The sequence below is a fragment of the Oncorhynchus mykiss genome, chromosome 2 (genome assembly GCF_013265735.2).
Source record: "Oncorhynchus mykiss isolate Arlee chromosome 2, USDA_OmykA_1.1, whole genome shotgun sequence".
Lineage (NCBI taxonomy): Eukaryota > Metazoa > Chordata > Actinopteri > Salmoniformes > Salmonidae > Oncorhynchus > Oncorhynchus mykiss.
Window position 1 is genome coordinate 99,550,055 of NC_048566.1, and position 25,000 is coordinate 99,575,054.

The following is a 25,000-nucleotide window of genomic DNA, read 5'->3' on the forward strand; positions in this document are numbered from 1 at the left end:
AGTACAATATAGTACCTGAGGGCAGCAACGTAGCATTGACCACAGGGATCTCCACCTTCTTCCTGTTGAGGCTGATGAGTTTGTCCAGGAGGAAGAGCAGAGCCGGAGGGATCAGGTAGATGTAGAAACTAGGCTGTTGAAGCAGAGCGTAGCTTCCATGGACCACCGTCTGACGGGGAGACGACCAAGAGGAAATCAACCAATGAACAGACTAGAGTCCATCCCAGTGTGTCTTGGTGAGACTAGTCCTGTGTGGCTCGTATGGTATTATTGGGGCGGCAGGGTAGCCTAGTGGTTAGAAGGTTGGACTAGTAACCGGAAGGTTGCAAGTTCAAATCCCCTGTCGTTCTGCCCCTGAACAGGCAGTTAACCCACTGTTCCTAGGCCGTTATTGAAAATAAGAATTTGTTCTTAACTGACTTGCCTAGTTAAATAAAGGTAAAATAAAAAAATTACAACGACTGACTCACTGGTAACCTTGACGCTCAGTCTCGGCAGAATTTGTCTGAAAGAAGTTCTGTTGAGACTAAGGTTGTCCTAATATGGACACCGTATTGTCACAGAATTATAGGAAACACACACTGAACAAAAAAAGATATATAAACACAACAATTTAAAAGATTTTACTGAGTTCATGTAAGGCCTCAAAGATATGGTGAGTGTGCAGACCATGGATGAACTGGAATTCCAGGAAGTGTGTCCAGATCCTTGCGACATGGGGCCGTGCATCATCGTGCAGAAACATGAGGTGATGACGGCGGATGAAAAATGGCACGACAACGGGCCTCAGGATCTCGTCACGGTCGTCTTTGTGTATTCATAGGTAAAATGCAATGGTGTTCGTTGTCCGTAGTGTATGCCTGCCCATACCAATAACCCCACCGCCACCATGGTCGACACTGTTCACGACGTTGAGATACTACTACTGCTTGATATGTGTGAAACCGGGATTCCTCCGTGAAGAGCCTACACAACAGCATACACGCCGACTACCATCTGCCCAGTACAGATTCCTCCGTGAAGAGCAGACTTCTCCAGCGTGCCAGTGCCAGTGGCCATCGCATTTGCCCACTGAAGTCAGTTATGACATCAAACTGCAGTCAGTTCAAGACCCTGGTGAGGACGACAAGCAGATGAGCTTCCCTGAGACGGTTTCTGACAGTTTGTGCAGAAATTCTTTGGTTGTGTAAACCCACAGTTTACATCAGCTGTCCGGGTGGCTGGTCTCAGATGATCCTGCAGGTGAAGACGCCGGATGGTCCTGGACTGGTGTGGTCACACGTGGTCTGAGGTGAAGAAGCTGGATGTGGAGGTCCTGGGCTGGAGTGGTCTGAGGTGTAGAAGCCAGATGTGGAGGTCCTGGGCTAGCATGGTCTGAGGTGTAGAAGCCAGATGTGGAGGTCCTGGGCTGGCGTGGTCTGAGGTGAAGAAGCTGGATGTGGAGGTCCTGGGCTGGTGTGGTCACACGTGGTCTGAGGTGTAGAAGCCAGATGTGGAGGTCCTGGGCTGGCGTGGTTACATGTGGTCTGTGGTTGTGAGGCCAGTTGGAGGTACTGCCAAATTCTCTAGGCGGCTTATGGTTGATAAATTAACATTCAATTCTCGTGCAACAGCTCTGGTAGACATTCCTACAGTCAGCATGCCAATTTCACTCTCCCTCAAAACTTGAGACATCTGTGGCATTGTGTTGTCTCAAGTTTTGAGGGAGAGTGAAATTGGCATGCTGACTGTAGGAATGTCTACCAGAGTGGCCTTTTATCGTCCCCAGCACAAGGTGCACCTGTGTAATGATCATGCTGTTTAATCAGCTTCTTGATATGGATTATCTTGGCAAAGGAGAAATGCTCCCTGACAGGGATGTAAACACATTTGTGCACATTTTAGAGAAATACGATTTTTTTTGGTGCGTTTGGAACATTTCTGGGATATTTTATTTCCGCTCATGAAACATGAGACCAACACTTTACATGTTGCGTTTATATTTTTTGTTCGGTAGTGTGCTCACCAGGATGTAGATAACCACATAGAGGTAGTGTGTGAGCCAGAATCCCTGGAAGCTGATTCGTCGGAAGTAGTGTGAGGCGAAGACGTACATAAACGCAAAGATGAACAGAAGCAGGATGCCCGTCATTCCTGGAGTAACGTGAGAGAGAGAGAGAGAGAGAGAGAGAGAGAGAGAGAGAGAGAGAGAGAGAGAGAGAGAGAGAGAGAGAGAGAGATAATGTGGAATTACTGAGCTACTGTGATCTTCAGAAATTACATCAAGTAGCTCTTTCTCTTTCAGTCACCCAGTGGGTGAAACGGGGTGAAATGACATAATTATGACATCATACAGTCTTGACCGTTGGGAATGGTTTGTATTCTGTCCTACCTGGAACTGTCTGAAAGAACCACCACGACCATCTCATCGGCATCTCAGACCTGCAAACGGTCAAGACATAGTCAACACATAGTCAACACATAGTCAACACATAGTCAACACACAGTCAACACACAGTCAACATACAGTCAACAGTCAACGCACAGTCAACAGTCAACACACAGTCAACAGTCAACACAGTCAACAGTCAACACACTGTCAACACACAGTCAACAGTCAACACATAGTCAACAGTCAACACACAGTCAACAGTCAACACACTGTCAACACACAGTCAACAGTCAACACACAGTCAACACACTGTCAACACACAGTCAACAGTCAACACACAGTCAACAGTCAACACACAGTAAACCAGATACAAGAGAAGACCTTTTAAGGGTGATTTTTCTCCAGATGAACATAGACAGCTACCAGGAGTATTGTATGGTGAAATAATGCTGATGTCATTACCCGTTGTTGGCTAGGACCCTGGGGAACAGACAGGCCAGGATGCTGAGGTCACTGACCGAGAACACATAGATGTTCACCACGTGACCCAGACAGTGGGTGACTGCAGGGGAGATGAGGAAGGGAGGAACACACAACATGACCTTGTAAACACCATGTGTGATTGTGCTACAGTCCCACATGGTGATCTGTAGAACTAGTATTGAATCTCTGTTACAGTGAGTACCAGTATCTAGTGTTGAATCTCTGTTACAGTGAGTACCAGTATGTAGTGTTGAATCTCTGTTACAGTGAGTACCAGTATGTAGTGTTGAATCTCTGTTACAGTGAGTACCAGTATCTAGTGTTGAATCTCTGTTACAGTGAGTACCAGTATCTAGTGTTGAATCTCTGTTACAGTGAGTACCAGTATGTAGTGTTGAATCTCTGTTAGGAGTTAGGGTTAAGGTCAGTCTGACCTGTGACGGACATGACCGTGAAGGGTTAGAGATAGGAGTTAGGGTTAAGGTCAGTCTGACCTGTGACCTCTGACCTGTGAGGAAGATGGCGGACATGACCATGAAGGGTTAGAGATAGGAGTTAGGGTTAAGGTCAGTCTGACCTGTGACCTCTGACCTGTGAGTAAGATGGCGGACATGGCCATGAAGCGATGGAAGTCTATAGCGGCGTCGAAGGGGATGTATCGGTTGAGGAAGGTCTCTCGTCCCAGGGTGATGAGGTTGCGGCACACCGTCAGCAACATGTAGGGGTACAGGAAGGAGATGGCCGCCGCCGAACCACGCGACACCACTATGCCCACCGCCGACGTCTCCGGCACGCCCGAAGAGTCTGCCTGCAAACCATAGTCTAAAAACACAGCAAGATGTTCGTTTTTCCTGTTAGGCCAGTGGTTTTTATTCTATGGGCTGGTTTCCCAGATGCAGATTATGCCTTGGCCTTAATTAAAAAGCACTTTCAAAAAAGAGATTCTCCATCGTGTATGTTTTTTTTTAGTCCAGGACTAGGTTTAATCTGTGTCTGGTTAAACCACAGCTTTTATTTTCAGATGCCTTTTGTAGGGCAATGGAGTCTGCATGGCATGAATATTCAATTAAATTATGAATATCCAATTAAAAAAGTGCACTATGCTACAAATCTCTCCTCCATTTCCTGGTTGCTAAAAATTAAAATAGTTGACCTCGTTTCAGTTTATATGGCAAAACAAGTCAGTAATACTGTAGAAAAACTGAAATGAAAAGATGTAATAGAAATAGAGCTCATGGAACAGATATAACCTTCTTAGACTTGCTTTATGTGAGAATGACAGCTCTATAACTCACATTTCTATGTGAATTTTAGTCGGGTCGCCCGGGTCGTCGGAAAATGTATCGTTTGTTGTCAAGCCACTAGATAATTATATTTTTCATGCATATTTCTTCACTTGAGAAATACAGTACCTGGATATGTTTATTTTTGAACCATTCCATTGTAGATTTTGCTTTATGTTTTGGATCATTGTCTTGTTGGAAGACAAATCTCCGTCCCAGTCTCAGGTCTTTTGCAGACTCCATCAGATTTTCTTCCAGAATGGTCCTGTATTTGGCTCCATCCATCTTCCCATCAATTTTAACCATCTTCCCTGTCCCTGCTGTAGAAAATCAGGCCCAAACCATGATGCTGCCACCACCATGTTTGACAGTGGGGATGGTGTGTTCAGCTGTGTTGCTTTTACGCCAAACATAACGTTTTGCATTGTTGCCAAAAAGTTCAATTTTGGTTTCATCTGACCAGAGCACCTTCTTCCACATGTTTGGTGTGTCTCCCAGGTGGCTTGTGGCAAACTTTAAACGACACTTTTTATGGATATCTTTAAGAAATGGCTTTCTTCTTGCCACTTTTCCATAAAGGCCAGATTTGTGCAATATACGACTGATTGTTGTCCAATGGACAGAGTCTCCCACCTCAGCTGTAGATCTCTGCAGTTCATCCAGCGTGATCATGGGCCTCTTGGCTGCATCTCTGATCAGTCTTCTCCTTGTATGAGCTGAAAGTTTAGAGGGACGGCCAGGTCTTGGTAGATTTGCAGTGGTCTGATACTCCTTCCATTTCAATATTATCGCTTGCACAGTGCTCCTTGGGATGTTTAAAGCTTGGGAAATATTTTTGTATCCAAATCCGGCTTTAAACTTCTTCACAACAGTATCTCGGACCTGCCTGGTGTGTTCCTTGTTCTTCATGATGCTCTCTGCGCTTTTAACGGACCTCTGAGACTATCACAGTGCAGGTGCATTTATACGGAGACTTGATTACACACAGGTGGATTGTACTTATCATCATTAGTCATTTAGGTCAACATTGGATCATTCAGAGATCCTCACTGAACTTCTGGAGAGAGTTTGCTGCACTGAAAGTAAAGGGGCTGAATAATTTTGCACGCCCAATTTTTCAGTTTTTGATTTGTTAAAAAAGTTTGAAATATCCAATAAATGTCGTTCCACTTCACTATTGTGTCCCACTTGTTGTTGATTCTTCACAAAAAAATACAGTTTTATATCTTTATGTTTGAAGCCTGAAATGTGGCAAAAGGTCGCAAAGTTCAAGGGGGCCGAATACTTTCGCAAGGCACTGTACTTCGCCAAAACATCTTAGTTAGATGTAAAATTGCGCGACTAAGACCTCCTCGGCTAAACCCCCCCCCCCCCCCCCCCCCCGTCAAAATGTATGTTATCTTCGATTTCTAAAGACTATTTTGAGGAAGTGTTTCTGGCTATGTTGTTGCTACAGTGGCTCAAAAAGGACAAACAACACTAACATTTCTCTTTGTTTTGACCAGCCAGGCTATGTCAAATTCAATCAATCAAATGTATTTTATAAAAGCTCTTTTTACACCAGCAGTTGTTCACGAAGTACCCGGCTAACTACCAAAACAGGAGACCAGAGAGAGAGAGAGAGAGAGAGAGAAGAGAGGAAGACAAGAATACAACAACACAACTCACAGTAGCATCTCTCCAGAAGACCAGAGAGAGAGAGAGAGAGAGCACAAGAGAAGAGAGGAAGACAAGAAGACAACAACACAACTCACAGTAGCATCTCTCCAGCGCCACTCCAGCTGTGATGCCGTAGACGATGGTGAAACAGACAATGTGACGACGGTAGTTCTCTATGAAACGTTTGAAGTGCTGGATCTTCTGCTGGACGGCGTTCCTGCCGGAGCGATCCTTCTTGGGTTTCACGTACACTTTAGGACTCTGGAGGCCCGATCTGGGAGGAGGATAAGAGGTAGTTAGACTGAGATGAATACATACACTTTAGGACTCTGGAGGCCCGATCTGGGAGGAGGATAAGAGGTAGTTAGACTGAGATGAATACATACACTTTAGGACTCTGGAGGCCGGATCTGGGAGGAGGATAAGAGGTAGTTAGACGGAGATTAACATTAGGATTCAGATCAACTTTATTGTCCCAACATAATTCATTAAACTGAAACTATTAAAGAAGCTTCAGGTCGGCAGTATAATTCCCTTCAATGGCATTTATTGCTGAACGTGTTTCAACAGCAAACGTCTTTATCACAGCACTGTTGGAGAACTTTTTTAAACCTTGATTTTTCACGGAAGTCAAAAGACCTCTTTCTCAAGAAAGACCTGAAACATTTGGCCAATTTAATTTGCAACTGTATACTATAAAAACAAAAACATCTCACAACAAGGCAACAGTAAACATGTCATCCCCCAACAAATAATGCAGCGTCCCCCCCCCTCTCCCTCCATCCCTCCTCCTCCACATCATCCTCCTTTGGGCCAATTGAGATATCGTGTGACTAACAAACGTCCGTTCATTACCATAGCTCCCGCCTTGGGCCAATCGGTGTCGTTTTGTATAATGACAGATCTTTATGGCAAGACGCATCATTCAACCGAGTTTCGTCAAAATCGTCCCAGTGCTGTCTGATATATGGTGTGTGATTTGTATTAGTCCCTCTCACTCAGATATCGTGTGAACCTGGTATAATTCAGATATCGTGTGAACCTGGTATAATTCAGATATCATGTGAACCTGGTATAAGTCAGATATCATGTGAACCTGGTATAAGTCAGATATCATATGAACCTGGTATGAGTCAGATATCATATGAACGTGGTATAAGTCAGATATCATATGAACCTGGTATAAGTCAGATATCATGTGAACCTGGTATAAGTCAGATATCATATGAACGTGGTATAAGTCAGATATCATGTGAACGTGGTATAAGTCAGATATCATATGAACCTGGTATGAGTCAGATATCATATGAACGTGGTATAAGTCAGATATCATATGAACCTGGTATAAGTCAGATATCATATGAACGTGGTATAAGTCAGATATCATATGAACCTGGTATAAGTCAGATATCATATGAACGTGGTATAAGTCAGATATCATATGAACCTGGTATAAGTCAGATATCATGTGAACCTGGTATAAGTCAGATATCATGTGAACCTGGTATAAGTCAGATATCATGTGAACCTGGTATAATTCAGATATCATGTGAACCTGGTATGAGTCAGATATCATATGAACCTGGTATAAGTCAGATATCATGTGAACCTGGTATAAGTCAGATATCATGTGAACCTGGTATAAGTCAGATATCATGTGAACCTGGTATAAGTCAGATATCATGTGAACCTGGTATAAGTCAGATATCATATGAACCTGGTATGAGTCAGATATCATGTGAACCTGGTATGAGTCAGATATCATATGAACCTGGTATAAGTCAGATATCATGTGAACCTGGTATAAGTCAGATATCATGTGAACCTGGTATAAGTCAGATATCATGTGAACCTGGTATAATTCAGATATCATGTGAACCTGGTATAAGTCAGATATCATGTGAACCTGGTATAAGTCAGATATCATGTGAACCTGGTATTAGTCAGATATCATGTGAACCTGGTATAAGTCAGATATCATGTGAACCTGGTATAAGTCAGATATCATATGAACCTGGTATAATTCAGATATCATGTGAACCTGGTATAATTCAGATATCATGTGAACCTGGTATAAGTCAGATATCATCTGAACCTGGTATAATTCAGATATCATGTGAACCTGGTATAAGTCAGATATCATGTGAACCTGGTATAAGTCAGATATCATATGAACCTGGTATAATTCAGATATCATGTGAACCTGGTATAAGTCAGATATCATATGAACCTGGTATAATTCAGATATCATGTGAACCTGGTATAAGTCAGATATCATGTGAACCTGGTATAAGTCAGATATCATATGAACCTGGTATAATTCAGATATCATGTGAACCTGGTATAAGTCAGATATCATGTGAACCTGGTATAATTCAGATATCATGTGAACCTGGTATAAGTCAGATATCATATGAACGTGGTATAAGTCAGATATCATGTGAACCTGGTATAAGTCAGATATCATATGAACGTGGTATAAGTCAGATATCATATGAACGTGGTATAAGTCAGATATCATATGAACGTGGTATAAGTCAGATATCATATGAACGTGGTATAAGTCAGATATCATGTGAACGTGGTATAATTCATGGCAAAATGTGTGGAATTGCAGGACATTAGCTGTAAAAAATTAAAAAAAAACTGCAACAACAACAAAAAATAAGTTCTGTAAATCAAAAGTATTTGTTTACCTTTTGTTAATAAAATACTTTTTCTGCTAACAGATCCCTCTGTACTGTATTCAATGTATAGTTGTGACTCAACGGTGCTGAGTTCGTGAGTTCACGTGAGTTCATGTGTAACGGCTTTCCTCCTCTTCGTCTGAGGAGGAGTAAGGATCGGACCAAAACGCAGCGTGCTAAGTGTCCATATTGATTTATTCAAAAAAACAACTGAACACTGGAACAAAAATAATAAACGAGAAATCTACAAAACCGAAACAGGACCGTGTGGCCCAAACACTCACACAGAAACAAACACCCACAAACCAACAGTGCAACCCAGGCTACCTAAGTATGATTCTCAATCAGAGACAACTAACAACACCTGCCTCTGATTGAGGACCATACTAGGCCGAACACAGAAACCTAAACATAGAAAAACAAACATAGACTGCCCACCCCAACTCACGCCCTGACCAATACTAAAAACCAAGAATAAAATAACAGAACTACGGTCAGAACGTGACATAATGTAGCGGCCTAAATGTATACTTTGTGTTTCTAGATCAACCGAAAGGTAAATTAATCTACAATGCTTGTTGATTTTTTTTTCTCTCTCCCGAAGAGAGAGAATATTCCCCCACAGTAAATACTAAGTACTCTACCGCACGGTAAAACCATCATAATCCCTATATTTGAAGAGCTCAAACCTCAAGTGTTGTGTTATCTGCTAATGGAGGTAAGTAGAGGCAGGTGGCATCACTCTAGATACCAGACATACTGTCATCCACACAAGCAACCAAAGTCTCTTACACAACCTGAGGTAACCGTGGTAACCCCAAATTACTGCTATCACTCACACTTCCCTGAAGTAGAACTTATTTTTTATTTAAAACATTTTTTTAACCTTTATATCCCCAAGTTTTTAGTCTCATTGTTAATGTTAATATCTTTTATAAGATATAAAGACTATAAAATCTATAAGACCTGGACGAAAAAGCAGCAGACAACATGTCAAACATTTACAATATAAAACACTACAATATAAAACACTACAATATAAAACACTACAATATAAAACACTACAGTATAAAACACTACAATATGAAACAGAGTCCCAGCTCTGTACGGCCCTTAGGCCCCATCAAGAAGATACAGTCACGTGAGTGAAGGAGATACTTGTCATTAAGTCAACTGAAAACGTAGGTACTACAGTAAAAAGAAAACATTGATTTAATCTCCGAAGAGCTAAGGAAGGACAGAGGAGCTAAGGAAGGACAGAGAAGCTAAGGAAGGACAGAGGAGCTAAGGAAGGATAGAAGAGCTAAGGAAGGACAGAGGAGCTAAGGAAGGACAGAAGAGCTAAGGAAGAACAGAGGAGCTAAGGAAGGATAGAAGAGCTAAGGAAGGACAGAGTGAAGGAGATTCTTGTCATTAAGTCAACTGAAAACGTAGGTACTACAGTAAAAATAAAACATTGATTTAATCTCCGAAGAGCTAAGGAAGGACAGAGGAGCTAAGGAAGGACAGAGGAGCTAAGGTAGGACAGGAGAGCTAAGGAAGGACAGAGGAGCTAAGGAAGGATAGAAGAGCTAAGGAAGGATAGAAGAGCTAAGGAAGGACTGAAGAGCTAAGGAAGGCCAGAGGAGCTAAGGAAGGACAGAAGAGCTAAGGAAGGCCAGTAGACGTAATCAGCATACATAATTAGCATACATAATTAGCATACATATAGATGATATCACCATAATGACTTTCCTAGTTAAATAAATAAAAAATAAATTACTACGTAGAGAATAGGGTGTAATTTAGCACATATCAATCACCACTATTGGTGTTGGCCAGCGATGACTTCATTACTCAGACATAAGAAGTCATGAGGAAATGTTCACCTTGAAACACACGTACCAAGAAGTCTGACATCGCTATGATGTCATCTGCGCCACGGAACAGAGACGTTATAAGATACACCAAGACCACTAACGGCACGGACACTATAGCACGTTGTCAGACTAGTGAAATGAACTCTCGTCTGTCACCCGACCACGAGGATGTCAGAGGACAGGCGTCTAGAGGTTAGAAGGGTTGTCCTTGTGTTCGCTGTTGTATTGTACATGTACACATTACATTGTTCCTGTAATGAACTCTTGCCAGGTCATCTTCACAAAATAGGTTTTTGAAAACCGTACATTTTAATCCCAAAGCCGCTAAAAATACAAAAATCATTCAAATCCAGACGTAAAATATTCACACAAAAAGCAACCTAATATCGCCCAGTCAACTCTCAGTCGTTTAGTAAGTTCACCATTCTGCGGTTCTCACTGTTAAACATCGCGCAGTGTTCAACACAACGCTCTTTATGTCCCACAATTCCCACAAGAATCACACACACACAGATGAACGGATGCACCATCTGCCCTCTAAGTTACCTTTTCCCTTGTCGTCTACGAAGCTCTTGTCCGTCTTTCCCCAGGCTGCTGGAGAACTGCGTGTCCCCTTCTAAGGGCGAGCTAGGACAGAGAGGACATGACCATTTTAAATAAGGACCACTAGACTACCAAGCCCAGTGTTTATAAACTGACGGTTATCATACCTGCAGACAAGGAGTGAAGTAATTGAGTCACAAAATATAATAACAGGTTACTTGGAAAAAGCAATCATCCTGTCATCAAGAAATCATTAGCATGTCCACGACCCTGATGAGAGCCTGACAATCAACATGTTGGTCAAACGGTATCCTATCTGTAATACCTCCCTGGTGTTATCTTATCCGTTCCTCTCTGGGGTAATATCTCCCTGGTGTTATCTTACCCGTTCCTCTCTGGGGTAATATCTCCCTGGTGTTATCTTACCCGTTTCTCTCTGGGGTAATACCTCCCTGGTGTTATCTTACCCGTTCCTCTCTGGGGTAATACCTCCCTGGTGTTATCTTACCCGTTCCTCTCTGGGGTAATACCTCCCTGGTGTTATCTTACCCGTTCCTCTCTGGGGTAATACCTCCCTGGTGTTATCTTACCCGTTCCTCTCTGGGGTAATACCTCCCTGGTGTTATCTTACCCGTTCCTCTCTGGGGTAATACCTCCCTGGTGTTATCTTATCCGTTCCTCTCTGGGGTAATACCTCCCTGGTGTTATCTTATCCGTTCCTCTCTGGGGTAATACCTCCCTGGTGTTATCTTATCCGTTCCTCTCTGGGGTAATATCTCCCTGGTGTTATCTTATCCGTTCCTCTCTGGGGTAATATCTCCCTGGTGTTATCTTATCCGTTCCTCTCTGGGGTAATACCTCCCTGGTGTTATCTTATCCGTTCCTCTCTGGGGTAATAACTCCCTGGTGTTATCTTACCCGTTCCTCTCTGGGGTAATACCTCCCTGGTGTTATCTTACCCGTTCCTCTCTGGGGTAATAACTCCCTGGTGTTATTATCTTACATTTTCCTCTCTGGGGTGATGAAAGATACACGTTGGTTTCGACTCAGTCTGTTTCCTCCCTCCTTCTCCATCCCTAGATATACAGAGGATTATGGGTAAGTGCTGAGACAAGGACAGAGGAGGCCTTTGGTCCTGTCCTGCTCAGTTGGTAAGAGTGGATCTAGCAATGCCAAGATGGTGGGTTCAATTCCCACAAGAATCACATGTATAGATGAATGGTGTTATCTTATCTCTGTCCTCTAAAACTCTCTGGATTAAAGCGATCTGCTAAGTTGCATATACTATATTATTGTATAGTCACCTTTAATGTTGAGCTTGGCAAATTTCAGCTCCTTCTCGTGGTCCCGGAGCAAGAAGTGGAAGTCCTCCCAGGTGATCTGTTCCTTGTCGTTGAAGCCCGCGGCCTGTAGCATGGCTTGGATAGCCTCCTCAGCCTGGCCTTTAGACAGAAGGCTGCTGGAGATCTCTATGAATGACCTGCAGAACAGAGGGCGACAGGGTAGCCTAGTGGTTAGAGTGTTGGACTAGTAACCGGAAGGCTGCAAGTTCAAACCCCCGAGCTGACAAGGTCGTTCTGCCCCTGAACAGTTAACCCGCTGTTCCTAGACCAGTTAACCCACTGTTCCTAGGACGGAGTTAGGAACCTGTTGCACGGCGCTTATCTTTTCATGTTGGGTTTGTGTGTGCAGCCAACGGCCTGGGATGTGGACGTACTGTACATCTACAGAGGACCACTGCTGAGTGTGTACCTTCAAAAGCCAGGCTTTTTTTTTTTAGGATGACCCAATAGGGAGTACCGCTTACCGAAGTAGTCCGGAAAATTCCTCTTTTGATAAGAAACCGTCTCCGTCAACGTCGTGCATTGAGAACATCAGTTTGGATTTTTCCTCTGGTGAACCTACGACAAAATACCAATTCAAATACGTATTCATGTATTCATGTATTCACAAATTAATGTATTCGCATATTCATCTATTCATGTATTCATGTATTAGCGTAGTCATGTATTCACATATTAACGTAGTCATGTATTCATGTAGTCATGTATTCACATATTAACGTAGTCATGTATTCATGTAGTCATGTATTCACGTAGTCATGTATTCACGTATTCATGTACTCACATATTCATGTATTCATGTATTCATGTATTAGCGTATTCATGGGCCACATATTCATGTATTAACGTAGTCATGTATTCACGTATTAACGTAGTCATGTATTCATGTAGTCATGTATTCACGTAGTCATGTATTCACGTATTCATGTACTCACATATTCATGTATTCACGTATTAACGTTGTCATGTATTCATGTAGTCATGTATTCACGTAGTCATGTATTCACGTATTCATGTACTCACATATTCATGTATTCACGTATTAACGTAGTCATGTATTCACGTAGTCATGTATTCACGTATTCATGTACTCACATATTCATGTATTAACGTAGTCATGTATTCACATATTAACGTAGTCATGTATTCATGTAGTCATGTATTCACGTAGTCATGTATTCACGTATTCATGTACTCACATATTCATGTATTCACGTATTAACGTAGTCATGTATTCATGTATTCACGTAGTCATGTATTCACGTATTCATGTACTCACATATTCATGTATTCACGTATTAACGTAGTCATGTATTCACGTAGTCATGTATTCACGTATTCATGTACTCACATATTCATGTATTAACGTAGTCATGTATTCACGTATTCATGTACTCACATATTAATGTATTCATGTATTAACGTAGTCATGTATTCACGTATTCATGTATTCATGTATTCACATATTCATGTATTAGCGTATTCATGGGCCATATATTTGTGTATTCATGTATTCACTAATTAATGTATTCGCATATTCATCTATTCGTGTATTAATTCATATTCAAATGCTGTGAATATGCATCCACGTCCTATACCTTTCATGAAAATGACGATGACATCGAGGAACTCCTGGAAGGAGAGGTATCCGTTTCCGTCCTTGTCGGCCAGCGTGAACATGGAGTCGACAAAGAGCGAGTCCGGTTTGAGTCCCAGAGCGTCGGCAAACTCAGTTCCTGTCAGCTCAGTCTGCAGGGCTTCCCGGGTCTTCCTACAGGACGCACCACTCAGGTCTCTGACACCAGCCCTCTCTATCTCCAGGACCTATAGAGGACGGGGATCTGTTTTAACTCTGGGTTGAAGTCAATACGTATGCTTAGCCTGGTGTCATTGGGATTGTTAATGGTGGTCACATTGAATGGCTCAGTGAGTTAGAGAATGGCGTTAACAATGCTATGGGTACAGAAGGTCTGTGTCTATCCGTACTGCGCACCAGGGTGGTACAGAAGGTCTGTGTCTATCCGTACTGCGCAGCAGGGTGGTACAGAAGGTCTGTGTCTATCCGTACTGCGCACCAGGGGGTACAGAAGGTCTGTGTCTATCCGTACTGCGCACCAGGGGGTACAGAAGGTCTGTGTCTATCCGTACTGCGCACCAGGGTGGTACAGAAGGTCTGTGTCTATCCGTACTGCGCACCAGGGTGGTACAGAAGGTCTGTGTCTATCCGTACTGCGCACCAGGGGGTACAGAAGGTCTGTGTCTATCCGTACTGCGCACCAGGGGGTACAGAAGGTCTGTGTCTATCCGTACTGCGCACCAGGGGGTACAGAAGGTCTGTGTCTATCCGTACTGCGCACCAGGGGGTACAGAAGGTCTGTGTCTATCCGTACTGCGCACCAGGGGGTACAGAAGGTCTGTGTCTATCCGTACTGCGCACCAGGGGGTACAGAAGGTCTGTGTCTATCTGTACTGCGCACCAGGGGGTACAGAAGGTCTGTGTCTATCCGTACTGGGCACCAGGGGGTACAGAAGGTCTGTGTCTATCCGTACTGCGCACCAGGGGGTACAGAAGGTCTGTGTCTATCCGTACTGAGCACCAGGGTGGTACAGAAGGTCTGTGTCTATCTGTACTGCGCACCAGGGTTGTTGACAGTTCTGTAAGTGGCACTGGATAAAAGCGTCTCCTAAATCACCATATTACAGTAAAAGCGTCTCCTAAATCACCATATTACAGTAAAAGCGTCTCCTAAATCACCATATCACAGTAAAACGTCTCCTAAATCACCATATTACAGTAAAAGCGTCTCCTAAATCATCATATTACAGTAAAACGTCTCCTAAATCACCATATTACAGTAAAAGCGTCTCCTAAATCACCATATTACAGTAAAAGCGTCTCCTAAATCACCATATTACAGTAAAACGTCTCCTAAATCACCATATTACAGTAAAAGCGTCTCCTAAATCACCATATTACAGTAAAACGTCTCCTAAATCACCATATTACAGTAAAGCGTCTCCTAAATCACCATATTACAGTAAAGCGTCTCCTAAATCACCATATTACAGTAAAACGTCTCCTAAATCACCATATTACAGTAAAGCGTCTCCTAAATCACCATATTACAGTAAAGCGTCTCCTAAATCACCATATTACAGTAAAACGTCTCCTAAATCACCATATTACAGTAAAACGTCTCCTAAATCACCATATTACAGTAAAACGTCTCCTAAATCACCATATTACAGTACCTTGGCAAAGGCACTCCTGATGAAGGTCTCAACTATCTGAGTCCTCTGGTCTCTGGTCACTGCCTCTCTCAGTAGCTCCTTCTCTGTCATGTCCCTCACCGCCAGCTCCTGTCCACCGTCTGTCACCTCAGAGCGAAGATACCGGACAAACTCTCCACGCTGGCCCTCGTCCTCAAAGTACAGCACCTGGAGACAGACCACAACAAACAGAGTTTAAACACATACATACACACTCTCTCCCTCTCTGTCTCCCTCTCTGTCTCCCTCCCTCCCTCTCCCTCCCTCTCTCCCTCTCTCTCTCTCTCTCTCTTTCCACCCCCCTATCTCTCTCTCTCTCTCTCCCTCCCTCTCCCTCTCTCTCTCTCTCTCTTTCCACCCCCCTATCTCTCTCTCTCTCTCTCTCTCTCCCTCCCTCTTCCTCTCCCTCTCTCTCTCCCTCTTTCCACCCCCTATCTCTCTCTCTCTCATTCTCTCTACCTCCCTCCCTCTCCCTCTCTCTCTCTCTCTCTCTCTCTTTCCACCCCCTATCTCTCTCTCTCTCTCTCTCTCTTTCCACCCCCCTATCTCTCTCTCTATCCCATGCTCTTTCTTATTTGTCCCCTGTTAATCACTCACCAGGTCATACTCTTTGGGTACTTTCATCAGCAGAGCCCTGCAGTAATAGTCACTGGACAGCAGGATGTCCAGGTGGGTCTGGGAACCAAGGCTGAGTGACCGTTGAGCGGGTCCAGACTGGTCAAACACCTGAAGTCTCCTCTTATCATCCACCAACAGATTGACTGGACGTAAGGGCTTCTTAGGGCCCTGCCACTCACAGGCTGGAGAGAGAAGAGGAAAGATGCAGAGAAGAGATGTAGAAGAGAGACGGAGAAGAGAGACGGAGAAGAGAGACGAACCACAGCAGAGAAGGAGAGGAGAAATGGAGAGGAGAGAATGAGAGGAGAGATGGAGAGATGGAGAGGAGAGACGGAAAAGTGAGATGGAGAGGAGAGATGGAGAGGAGAGACGGAGAGGAGAGACAGGGAGGAGAGATGGAGAAGAGAGACGAACCACAGCAGAGAAGGAGAGGAGAAATGGAGAGGAGAGAATGAGAGGAGAGACAGAGAGGAGAGATGGAGAGGAGAGACGGAGAGGAGAGAGAGGAGAGACAGAGAGGAGAGACGGAGAGGAGAGACGGAGAGGAGAGACGGAGAGGAGAGACGGAGAGACAGAGAGGAGAGACGGAGAGAAGAGACGGAGAGGAGAGATGGGGAGGAGACGGAGAGGAGAGACAGAGAGGAGAGACGGAGAGAAGAGACGGAGAGAAGAGACGGAGAGGAGAGGCGGAGAGGAGAGACAGAGAGGAGAGACGGAGAGACAGAGAGGAGAGACGGAGACAAGAAAGAGAGGAGAGATGGAGAGGAGAGACAGAGAGGAGAGACGGAGAGGAGAGACAGAGAGGAGAGACGGAGAGGAGAGACAGAGAGGAGAGACAGAGAGGAGAGACAGAGAGATGGAGAGTAGACACATCACAGGGTACCTAACTTGACACATCACACAGTACCTAACCTGACACATCACACAGTACCTAACCTGACACATCACACAGTACCTAACCTGACACATCACACAGTACCTAACCTGACACATCACACAGTACCTAACCTGACACATCACACGGTACCTAACACATCACACAGTACCTAACCTGACACATCACACGGTACCTAACACATCACACAGTACCTAACCTGACACATCACACGGTACCTAACACATCACACAGTACCTAACCTGACACATCACACAGTACCTAACCTGACACATCACACAGTACCTAACCTGACACATCACACAGTACCTAACCTGACACATCACACAGTACCTAACCTGACACATCACACAGTACCTAACACATCACACAGTACCTAACCTGACACATCACACGGTACCTAACCTGACACATCACACAGTACCTAACCTGACACATCACACGGTACCTAACACATCACACAGTACCTAACCTGACTCATCACACAGTACCTAACCTGACACATCACACAGTACCTAACCTGACACATCACACAGTACCTAACCTGACACATCACACAGTACCTAACCTGACACATCACACAGCACCTAACCTGATACATCACACAGTACCTAACCTGACACATCACACAGTACCTGACACATCACACAGTACCTAACACATCACACAGTACCTGACACATCACACAGTACCTAACACATCACACAGTACCTAACCTGACACATCACACAGTACCTGACACATCACACAGTACCTAACCTGACATATCACACAGTACCTGACACATCACACAGTACCTAACACATCACACAGTACCTGACACATCACACAGTACCTAACACATCACACAGTACCTAACCTGACACATCACACAGTACCTGACACATCACACAGTACCTAACCTGACACATCACACAGTACCTAACCTGACACATCACACAGTACCTAACCTGACACATCACACAGTACCTAACCTGACACATCACACAGTACCTAACCTGACACATCACACAGTACCTAACCTGATACATCACACAGTACCTAACCTGACACATCACACAGTACCTAACCTGACACATCACACAGTACCTGACACATCACACAGTACCTAACCTGACACATCACACAGTACCTAACCTGACACATCACACAGTACCTGACACATCACACAGTACCTAACCTGACACATCACACAGTACCTAACCTGACACATCACCCAGTACCTAACCTGACACATCACACAGTACCTGACACATCACACAGTACCTAACCTGACACATCACACAGTACCTGACACATCACACAGTACCTAACCTGACACATCACACAGTACCTAACCTGACACATCACACAGTACCTGACACATCACACAGTACCTAACCTGACACATCACACAGTACCTAACCTGACACATCACACAGTACCTAACCTGACACATCACACAGTACCTGACACATCACACAGTACCTAACCTGACACATCACACAGTACCTGACACATCACACAGTACCTAACCTGACACATCACACAGTACCTAACCTGACACATCACACAGTACCACTCAAACACGATCACCTGATACACACCTGTGATTCCAGCAGCGGGTTCCTTTGTTGTGTCGTTAGCTCCTCCTCTCTTCTGGAACTTCTTAAACTTGGACTTTCTGAAGTAGGCCACCACGAGAGCCATGAGGAAGCTCACTGGCAGGGGAACAATGTAGTCAACAGAGAATCACTCAGGGAAGTTCACCACGGCTATAGTCAAAATGATTGTGTATCAAAATCTGCTATTTTAAAATGTTTTACTATTTTTATTGTTTTCCCCTGTCCAAAAAATGTGATATTTGGTTGTTTTACCTACTTTAAATAAATGAACTGATCGCAAGTCACTCTGGATAAGACTAATAACCTCATGTAAAATGTGGATTCTGATTGGTTAACATCGGATACCGACCAACGGGAAAGAGGAACAGGCAGATGACTAGGATGCCAAAGCCAGCTTTACTCCCGGCGTCAAAGTAGTTGAGCTTGGTGGCGTTGGTGCAGGGGTGGAGCTCAGAGGTGGTGACCTGAGAGGGCTGGGGACAAGGGTCACCTGGGACAGATAGACAGACAGACAGACAGACAGACAGACAGACACAAGGAGATTTGTTACTGTACCAGCAGCAACTACAGTCAACATTTTAGAGCTACAGGGAACACTATGGTTTCATTACTTATTTGTATTGGCAATACCACAAAGATTATAAATTTAAAGAGGACATGATCTTTACCATCCTTCCAGAAGAAGACTCTTCTCTGTATGTCCTCAGCCTCCGCGCCGGTGACCGCTGTAATGACGTCATGAAAGGTTGTGTTGCGAATGGCCTGCAGCTCTTCAGCTGTGAACAGACTTGAGGAACAACCAGAAGGAGTTGTCAGATCGACTGGAACCGTTATGATATAACGTCACCCAAAACAGTGAATCAAAGCTGATCATAACAGACATTAGTCTTGTGTTGCCTCAGTTCAAAGTCGAGTTCAACACCAGGCTATTGTTTTATTTCATTCGTGGCTTACGTTCTCACAGGTATCCATCCAAGCTTCCCGAGCGAAACGCGAGAAAGCCAGGAAATCGAGGTTCAACTAACGGTAACAGTTTCATACGATTACCGTATGAAGTTCGTATTGGACGTTGTTCCTACCCGTTCTGTGTGTTCTCGAACCAGAAGCGGTCTCCATTCCTGATGCGGTTAAACTGGTCCAGTATGATAGTGGAGAAGACCTGACCAGGACCGTCCACAGACTCTAGGAGACCTCCAGGAAACAGCTCCAGTTTAGAAATGTCCCCATGATACAGGTCTGCAAGGTCCCTGAATAGCTATAGATCCAGTAAGGTAGAGACAGAATAGAGAGGGCAGGTTATGGCTCTGTGGCTCTGACTGATCTCAGACCAGTAGTTTAATCCCCTCCCTGTGGCTCTGGCTGATCTCAGACCAGTAGTTTAATCCCCTCCCTGTGGCTCTGACTGATCTCAGACCAGTAGTTTAATCCCCTCCCTGTGGCTCTGACTGGTCTCAGACCAGTAGTTTAATCCCCTCCCTGTGGCTCTGACTGATCTCAGACCAGTAGTTTAATCCCCTCCCTGTGGCCCTGACTGATCTCAGACCAGTAGTTTAATCCCCTCCCTGTGGCTCTGACTGATCTCAGACCAGTAGTTTAATCCCCTCCCTGTGGCTCTGACTGATCTCAGACCAGTAGTTTAATCCCCTCCCTGTGACCCTGACTGATCTCAGACCAGTAGTTTAATCCCCTCCCTGTGGCTCTGACTGATCTCAGACCAGTAGTTTAATCCCCTCCCTGTGGCTCTGACTGATCTCAGACCAGTAGTTTTAATCCCCTCCCTGTGGCTCTGACTGATCTCAGACCAGTAGTTTAATCCCCTCCCTGTGGCTCTGACTGATCTCAGACCAGTAGTTTAATCCCCTCCCTGTGGCTCTGACTGATCTCAGACCAGTAGTTTAATCCCCTCCCTGTGGCTCTGACTGATCTCAGACCAGTAGTTTAATCCCCTCCCTGTGGCTCTGACTGATCTCAGACCAGTAGTTTAATCCCCTCCCTGTGGCTCTGACTGATCTCAGACCAGTAGTTTAATCCCCTCCCTGTGGCTCTGACTGATCTCAGACCAGTAGTTTTAATCCCCTCCCTGTGGCTCTGACTGATCTCAGACCAGTAGTTTTAATCCCCTCCCTGTGGCTCTGACTGATCTCAGACCAGTAGTTTTAATCCCCTCCCTGTGGCTCTGACTGATCTCAGACCAGTAGTTTAATCCCCTCCCTGTGGCTCTGACTGATCTCAGACCAGTAGTTTAATCCCCTCCCTGTGGCTCTGACTGATCTCAGACCAGTAGTTTAATCCCCTCCCTGTGGCTCTGACTGATCTCAGACCAGTAGTTTAATCCCCTCCCTGTGACCCTGACTGATCTCAGACCAGTAGTTTAATCCCCTCCCTGTGGCTCTGACTGATCTCAGACCAGTAGTTTAATCCCCTCCCTGTGACCCTGACTGATCTCAGACCAGTAGTTTAATCCCCTCCCTGTGGCTCTGACTGATCTCAGACCAGTAGTTTAATCCCCCCCCTGTGGCTCTGACTGATCTCAGACCAGTAGTTTAATCCCCTCCCTGTGGCTCTGACTGATCTCAGACCAGTAGTTTAATCCCCTCCCTGTGGCTCTGACTGATCTCAGACCAGTAGTTTAATCCCCTCCCTGTGACCCTGACTGATCTCAGACCAGTAGTTTAATCCCCTCCCTGTGGCTCTGACTGATCTCAGACCAGTAGTTTAATCCCCTCCCTGTGGCTCTGACTGATCTCAGACCAGTAGTTTAATCCCCTCCCTGTGGCTCTGACTGATCTCAGACCAGTAGTTTAATCCCCTCCCTGTGACCCTGACTGATCTCAGACCAGTAGTTTAATCCCCTCCCTGTGGCTCTGACTGATCTCAGACCAGTAGTTTAATCCCCTCCCTGTGGCTCTGACTGATCTCAGACCAGTAGTTTAATCCCCTCCCTGTGGCTCTGACTGATCTCAGACCAGTAGTTTAATCCCCTCCCTGTGGCTCTGGCTGATCTCAGACCAGTAGTTTAATCCCCTCCCTGTGGCTCTGACTGATCTCAGACCAGTAGTTTTAATCCCCTCCCTGTGGCTCTGACTGATCTCAGACCAGTAGTTTAATCCCCTCCCTGTGGCTCTAACTGATCTCAGACCAGTAGTTTAATTAACAGCACATACTGTATGGACTTACGTATAAACACGTTAATAACCCATACAGAAAACATTCATGAGCATTGCGTAATAAGTTCTGATAGTACCTGTGGGTTGGTGGTGTTGAGCTGAGGGTTTACGTCTCCCCACCTCTCCACAGGGACCAGGCCCAGCCCCTCTCTGACCTGGTTGTAGCTGGGCAGGCCAAAGTCTCGGCCTCTCTGCACCGTCAGAGCCACCAAGTCCGACCGCGAGAAACGCAGAGGCCCGTACATATAATCTAGTGGGGAGAAGGCCCACCAATATACATCAATATTTATTACTTTTATTTATTTTTATTTATTTATTTATTTTTTCTTAAAACGGCATTGTTGGTTAAGGGGCTTCGTAAGTAAGCATTTCACTGTAAGCTCTACTACACCTGTTGTATTCAGCATTTCACTGTAAGGTCTACTACACCTGTTGTATTCAGCATTTCACTGTGAGGTCTACTACACCTGTTGTATTCAGCATTTCACTGTGAGGTCTACTACACCTGTTGTATTCAGCATTTCACTGTAAGGTCTACTACACCTGTTGTATTCAGCATTTCACTGTGAGGTCTACCACACCTGTTGTATTCAGCATTTCACTGTAAGGTCTACTACACCTGTTGTATTCAGCATTTCACTGTAAGGTCTACTACACCTGTTGTATTCAGCATTTCACTGTGAGGTCTACTACACCTGTTGTATTCAGCATTTCACTGTGAGGTCTACTACACCTGTTGTATTCAGCATTTCACTGTAAGGTCTACTACACCTGTTGTATTCAGCATTTCACTGTAAGGTCTACTACACCTGTTGTATTCAGCATTTCACTGTGAGCTCTACTACACCTGTTGTATTCAGCATTTCACTGTAAGGTCTACTACACTTGTTGTATTCAGCATTTCACTGTAAGGTCTACTACACCTGTTGTATTCAGCATTTCACTGTAAGGTCTACTACACCTGTTGTATTCAGCATGTCACTGTAGGTCTACCTACACCTGTTGTATTCAGCATTTCACTGTAAGGTCTACTACACCTGTTGTATTCAGCATTTCACTGTAAGGTCTACTACACCTGTTGTATTCAGCATTTCACTGTAAGGTCTACTACACTTGTTGTATTCAGCATTTCACTGTAAGGTCTACTACACCTGTTGTATTCAGCATTTCACTGTAAGGTCTACTACACCTGTTGTATTCAGCATTTCACTGTAAGGTCTACTACACCTGTTGTATTCAGCATTTCACTGTAAGGTCTACTACACCTGTGAGGTCTACTACACCTGTTGTATTCAGCATTTCACTGTAAGGTCTACTACACCTGTGAGGTCTACAACACCTGTTGTATTCAGCATTTCACTGTAAGGTCTACTACACCTGTTGTATTCGGAGCATTTCACTGTAAGGTCTACTACACCTGTTGAATTCAGCATTTCACTGTAAGGTCTACTACACCTGTTGTATTCAGCATTTCACTGTGAGGTCTACTACACCTGTTGTATTCAGCATTTCACTGTAAGGTCTACTACACCTGTTGTATTCAGCATTTCACTGTGAGGTCTACTACACCTGTTGCATTCAGTATTTCACTGTAAGGTCTACTACACCTGTTGTATTCAGCATTTCACTGTAAGGTCTACTACACCTGTTGTATTCAGCATTTCACTGTAAGGTCTACTACACCTGTTGTATTCAGCATTTCTCTGTGAGGTCTACTACACCTGTTGTATTCAGCATTTCACTGTAAGGTCTACTACACCTGTTGTATTCAGCATTTCACTGTGAGGTCTACTACACCTGTTGTATTCAGCATTTCACTGTAAGGTCTACTACACCTGTTGTATTCAGCATTTCACTGTGAGGTCTACTACACCTGTTGTATTCAGCATTTCACTAAGGTCTACTACACCTGTTGTATTCAGCATTTCACTGTCAGGTCTACTACACCTGTTGTATTCAGCATTTCACTGTGAGGTCTACCTGTTGTATTCAGCATTTCACTGTGAGGTCTACTACACCTGTTGTATTCAGCATTTCACTGTGAGGTCTACTACACCTGTTGTATTCAGCATTTCACTGTAAGGTCTACTACACCTGTTGTATTCAGCATTTCACTGTGAGGTCTACCTGTTGTATTCAGCATTTCACTGTGAGGTCTACCTGTTGTATTCAGCATTTCACTAAGGTCTACAACACCTGTTGTATTCAGCATTTCACTGTGAGGTCTACTACACCTGTTGTATTCAGCATTTCACTGTGAGGTCTACTACACCTGTTGTATTCAGCATTTCACTGTAAGGTCTACTACACCTGTTGTATTCAGCATTTCACTGTAAGGTCTACTACACCTGTTGTATTCAGCATTTCACTGTGAGGTCTACCTGTTGTATTCAGCATTTCACTGTGAGGTCTACCTGTTGTATTCAGCATTTCACTGTGAGGTCTACTACACCTGTTGTATTCAGCATTTCACTGTGAGGTCTACTACACCTGTTGTATTCAGCATTTCACTGTCAGGTCTACTACACCTGTTGTATTCAGCATTTCACTGTAAGGTCTACTACACCTGTTGTATTCAGCATTTCACTGTCAGGTCTACTACACCTGTTGTATTCAGCATTTCACTGTAAGGTCTACTACACCTGTTTTATTCAGCATTTCACTGTAAGGTCTACTACACCTGTTGTATTCAGCATTTCACTGTAAGGTCTACTACACCTGTTGTATTCAGCATTTCACTGTGAGGTCTACTACACCTGTTGTATTCAGCATTTCACTGTAAGGTCTACTACACCTGTTGTATTCAGCATTTCACTGTAAGGTCTACTACACCTGTTGTATTCAGCATTTCACTGTGAGGTCTACTACACCTGTTGTATTCAGCATTTCACTGTAAGGTCTACTACACCTGTTGTATTCAGCATTTCACTGTGAGGTCTACTACACCTGTTGTATTCAGCATTTCACTGTAAGGTCTACTACACCTGTTGTATTCAGCATTTCACTGTAAGGTCTACTACACCTGTTGTATTCAGCATTTCACTGTAAGGTCTACTACACCTGTTGTATTCAGCATTTCACTGTAAGGTCTACTACACCTGTTGTATTCAGCATTTCACTGTGAGGTCTACTACACCTGTTGTATTCAGCATTTCACTGTAAGGTCTACTACACCTGTTGTATTCAGCATTTCACTGTGAGGTCTACTACACCTGTTG

At 44.2% G+C, this 25,000-nt stretch overlaps 1 protein-coding gene across 1 annotated transcript in view; it reads right to left on the reverse strand.

The window, feature by feature from the left end:
* Positions 1 to 25,000, reverse strand: part of duox (dual oxidase) — a 39,098-nt gene that overhangs the window by 6,266 nt on the left and 7,832 nt on the right. The window contains exons 12-29 of the mRNA XM_036960769.1: positions 21,860 to 22,032; positions 19,695 to 19,870; positions 19,284 to 19,402; positions 18,965 to 19,105; positions 18,598 to 18,711; positions 16,096 to 16,298; positions 15,481 to 15,666; positions 13,827 to 14,052; positions 12,693 to 12,786; positions 12,190 to 12,365; positions 11,889 to 11,961; positions 10,889 to 10,969; positions 5,892 to 6,070; positions 3,446 to 3,676; positions 2,834 to 2,933; positions 2,372 to 2,421; positions 2,006 to 2,133; positions 16 to 169 (exon numbers count right to left, since the gene is read on the reverse strand). Coding sequence (XP_036816664.1) covers positions 16 to 169; positions 2,006 to 2,133; positions 2,372 to 2,421; positions 2,834 to 2,933; positions 3,446 to 3,676; positions 5,892 to 6,070; positions 10,889 to 10,969; positions 11,889 to 11,961; positions 12,190 to 12,365; positions 12,693 to 12,786; positions 13,827 to 14,052; positions 15,481 to 15,666; positions 16,096 to 16,298; positions 18,598 to 18,711; positions 18,965 to 19,105; positions 19,284 to 19,402; positions 19,695 to 19,870; positions 21,860 to 22,032 — 2,604 coding nt within the window. The remainder of the gene's footprint in view (positions 1 to 15; positions 170 to 2,005; positions 2,134 to 2,371; positions 2,422 to 2,833; positions 2,934 to 3,445; positions 3,677 to 5,891; positions 6,071 to 10,888; positions 10,970 to 11,888; positions 11,962 to 12,189; positions 12,366 to 12,692; positions 12,787 to 13,826; positions 14,053 to 15,480; positions 15,667 to 16,095; positions 16,299 to 18,597; positions 18,712 to 18,964; positions 19,106 to 19,283; positions 19,403 to 19,694; positions 19,871 to 21,859; positions 22,033 to 25,000) is intronic.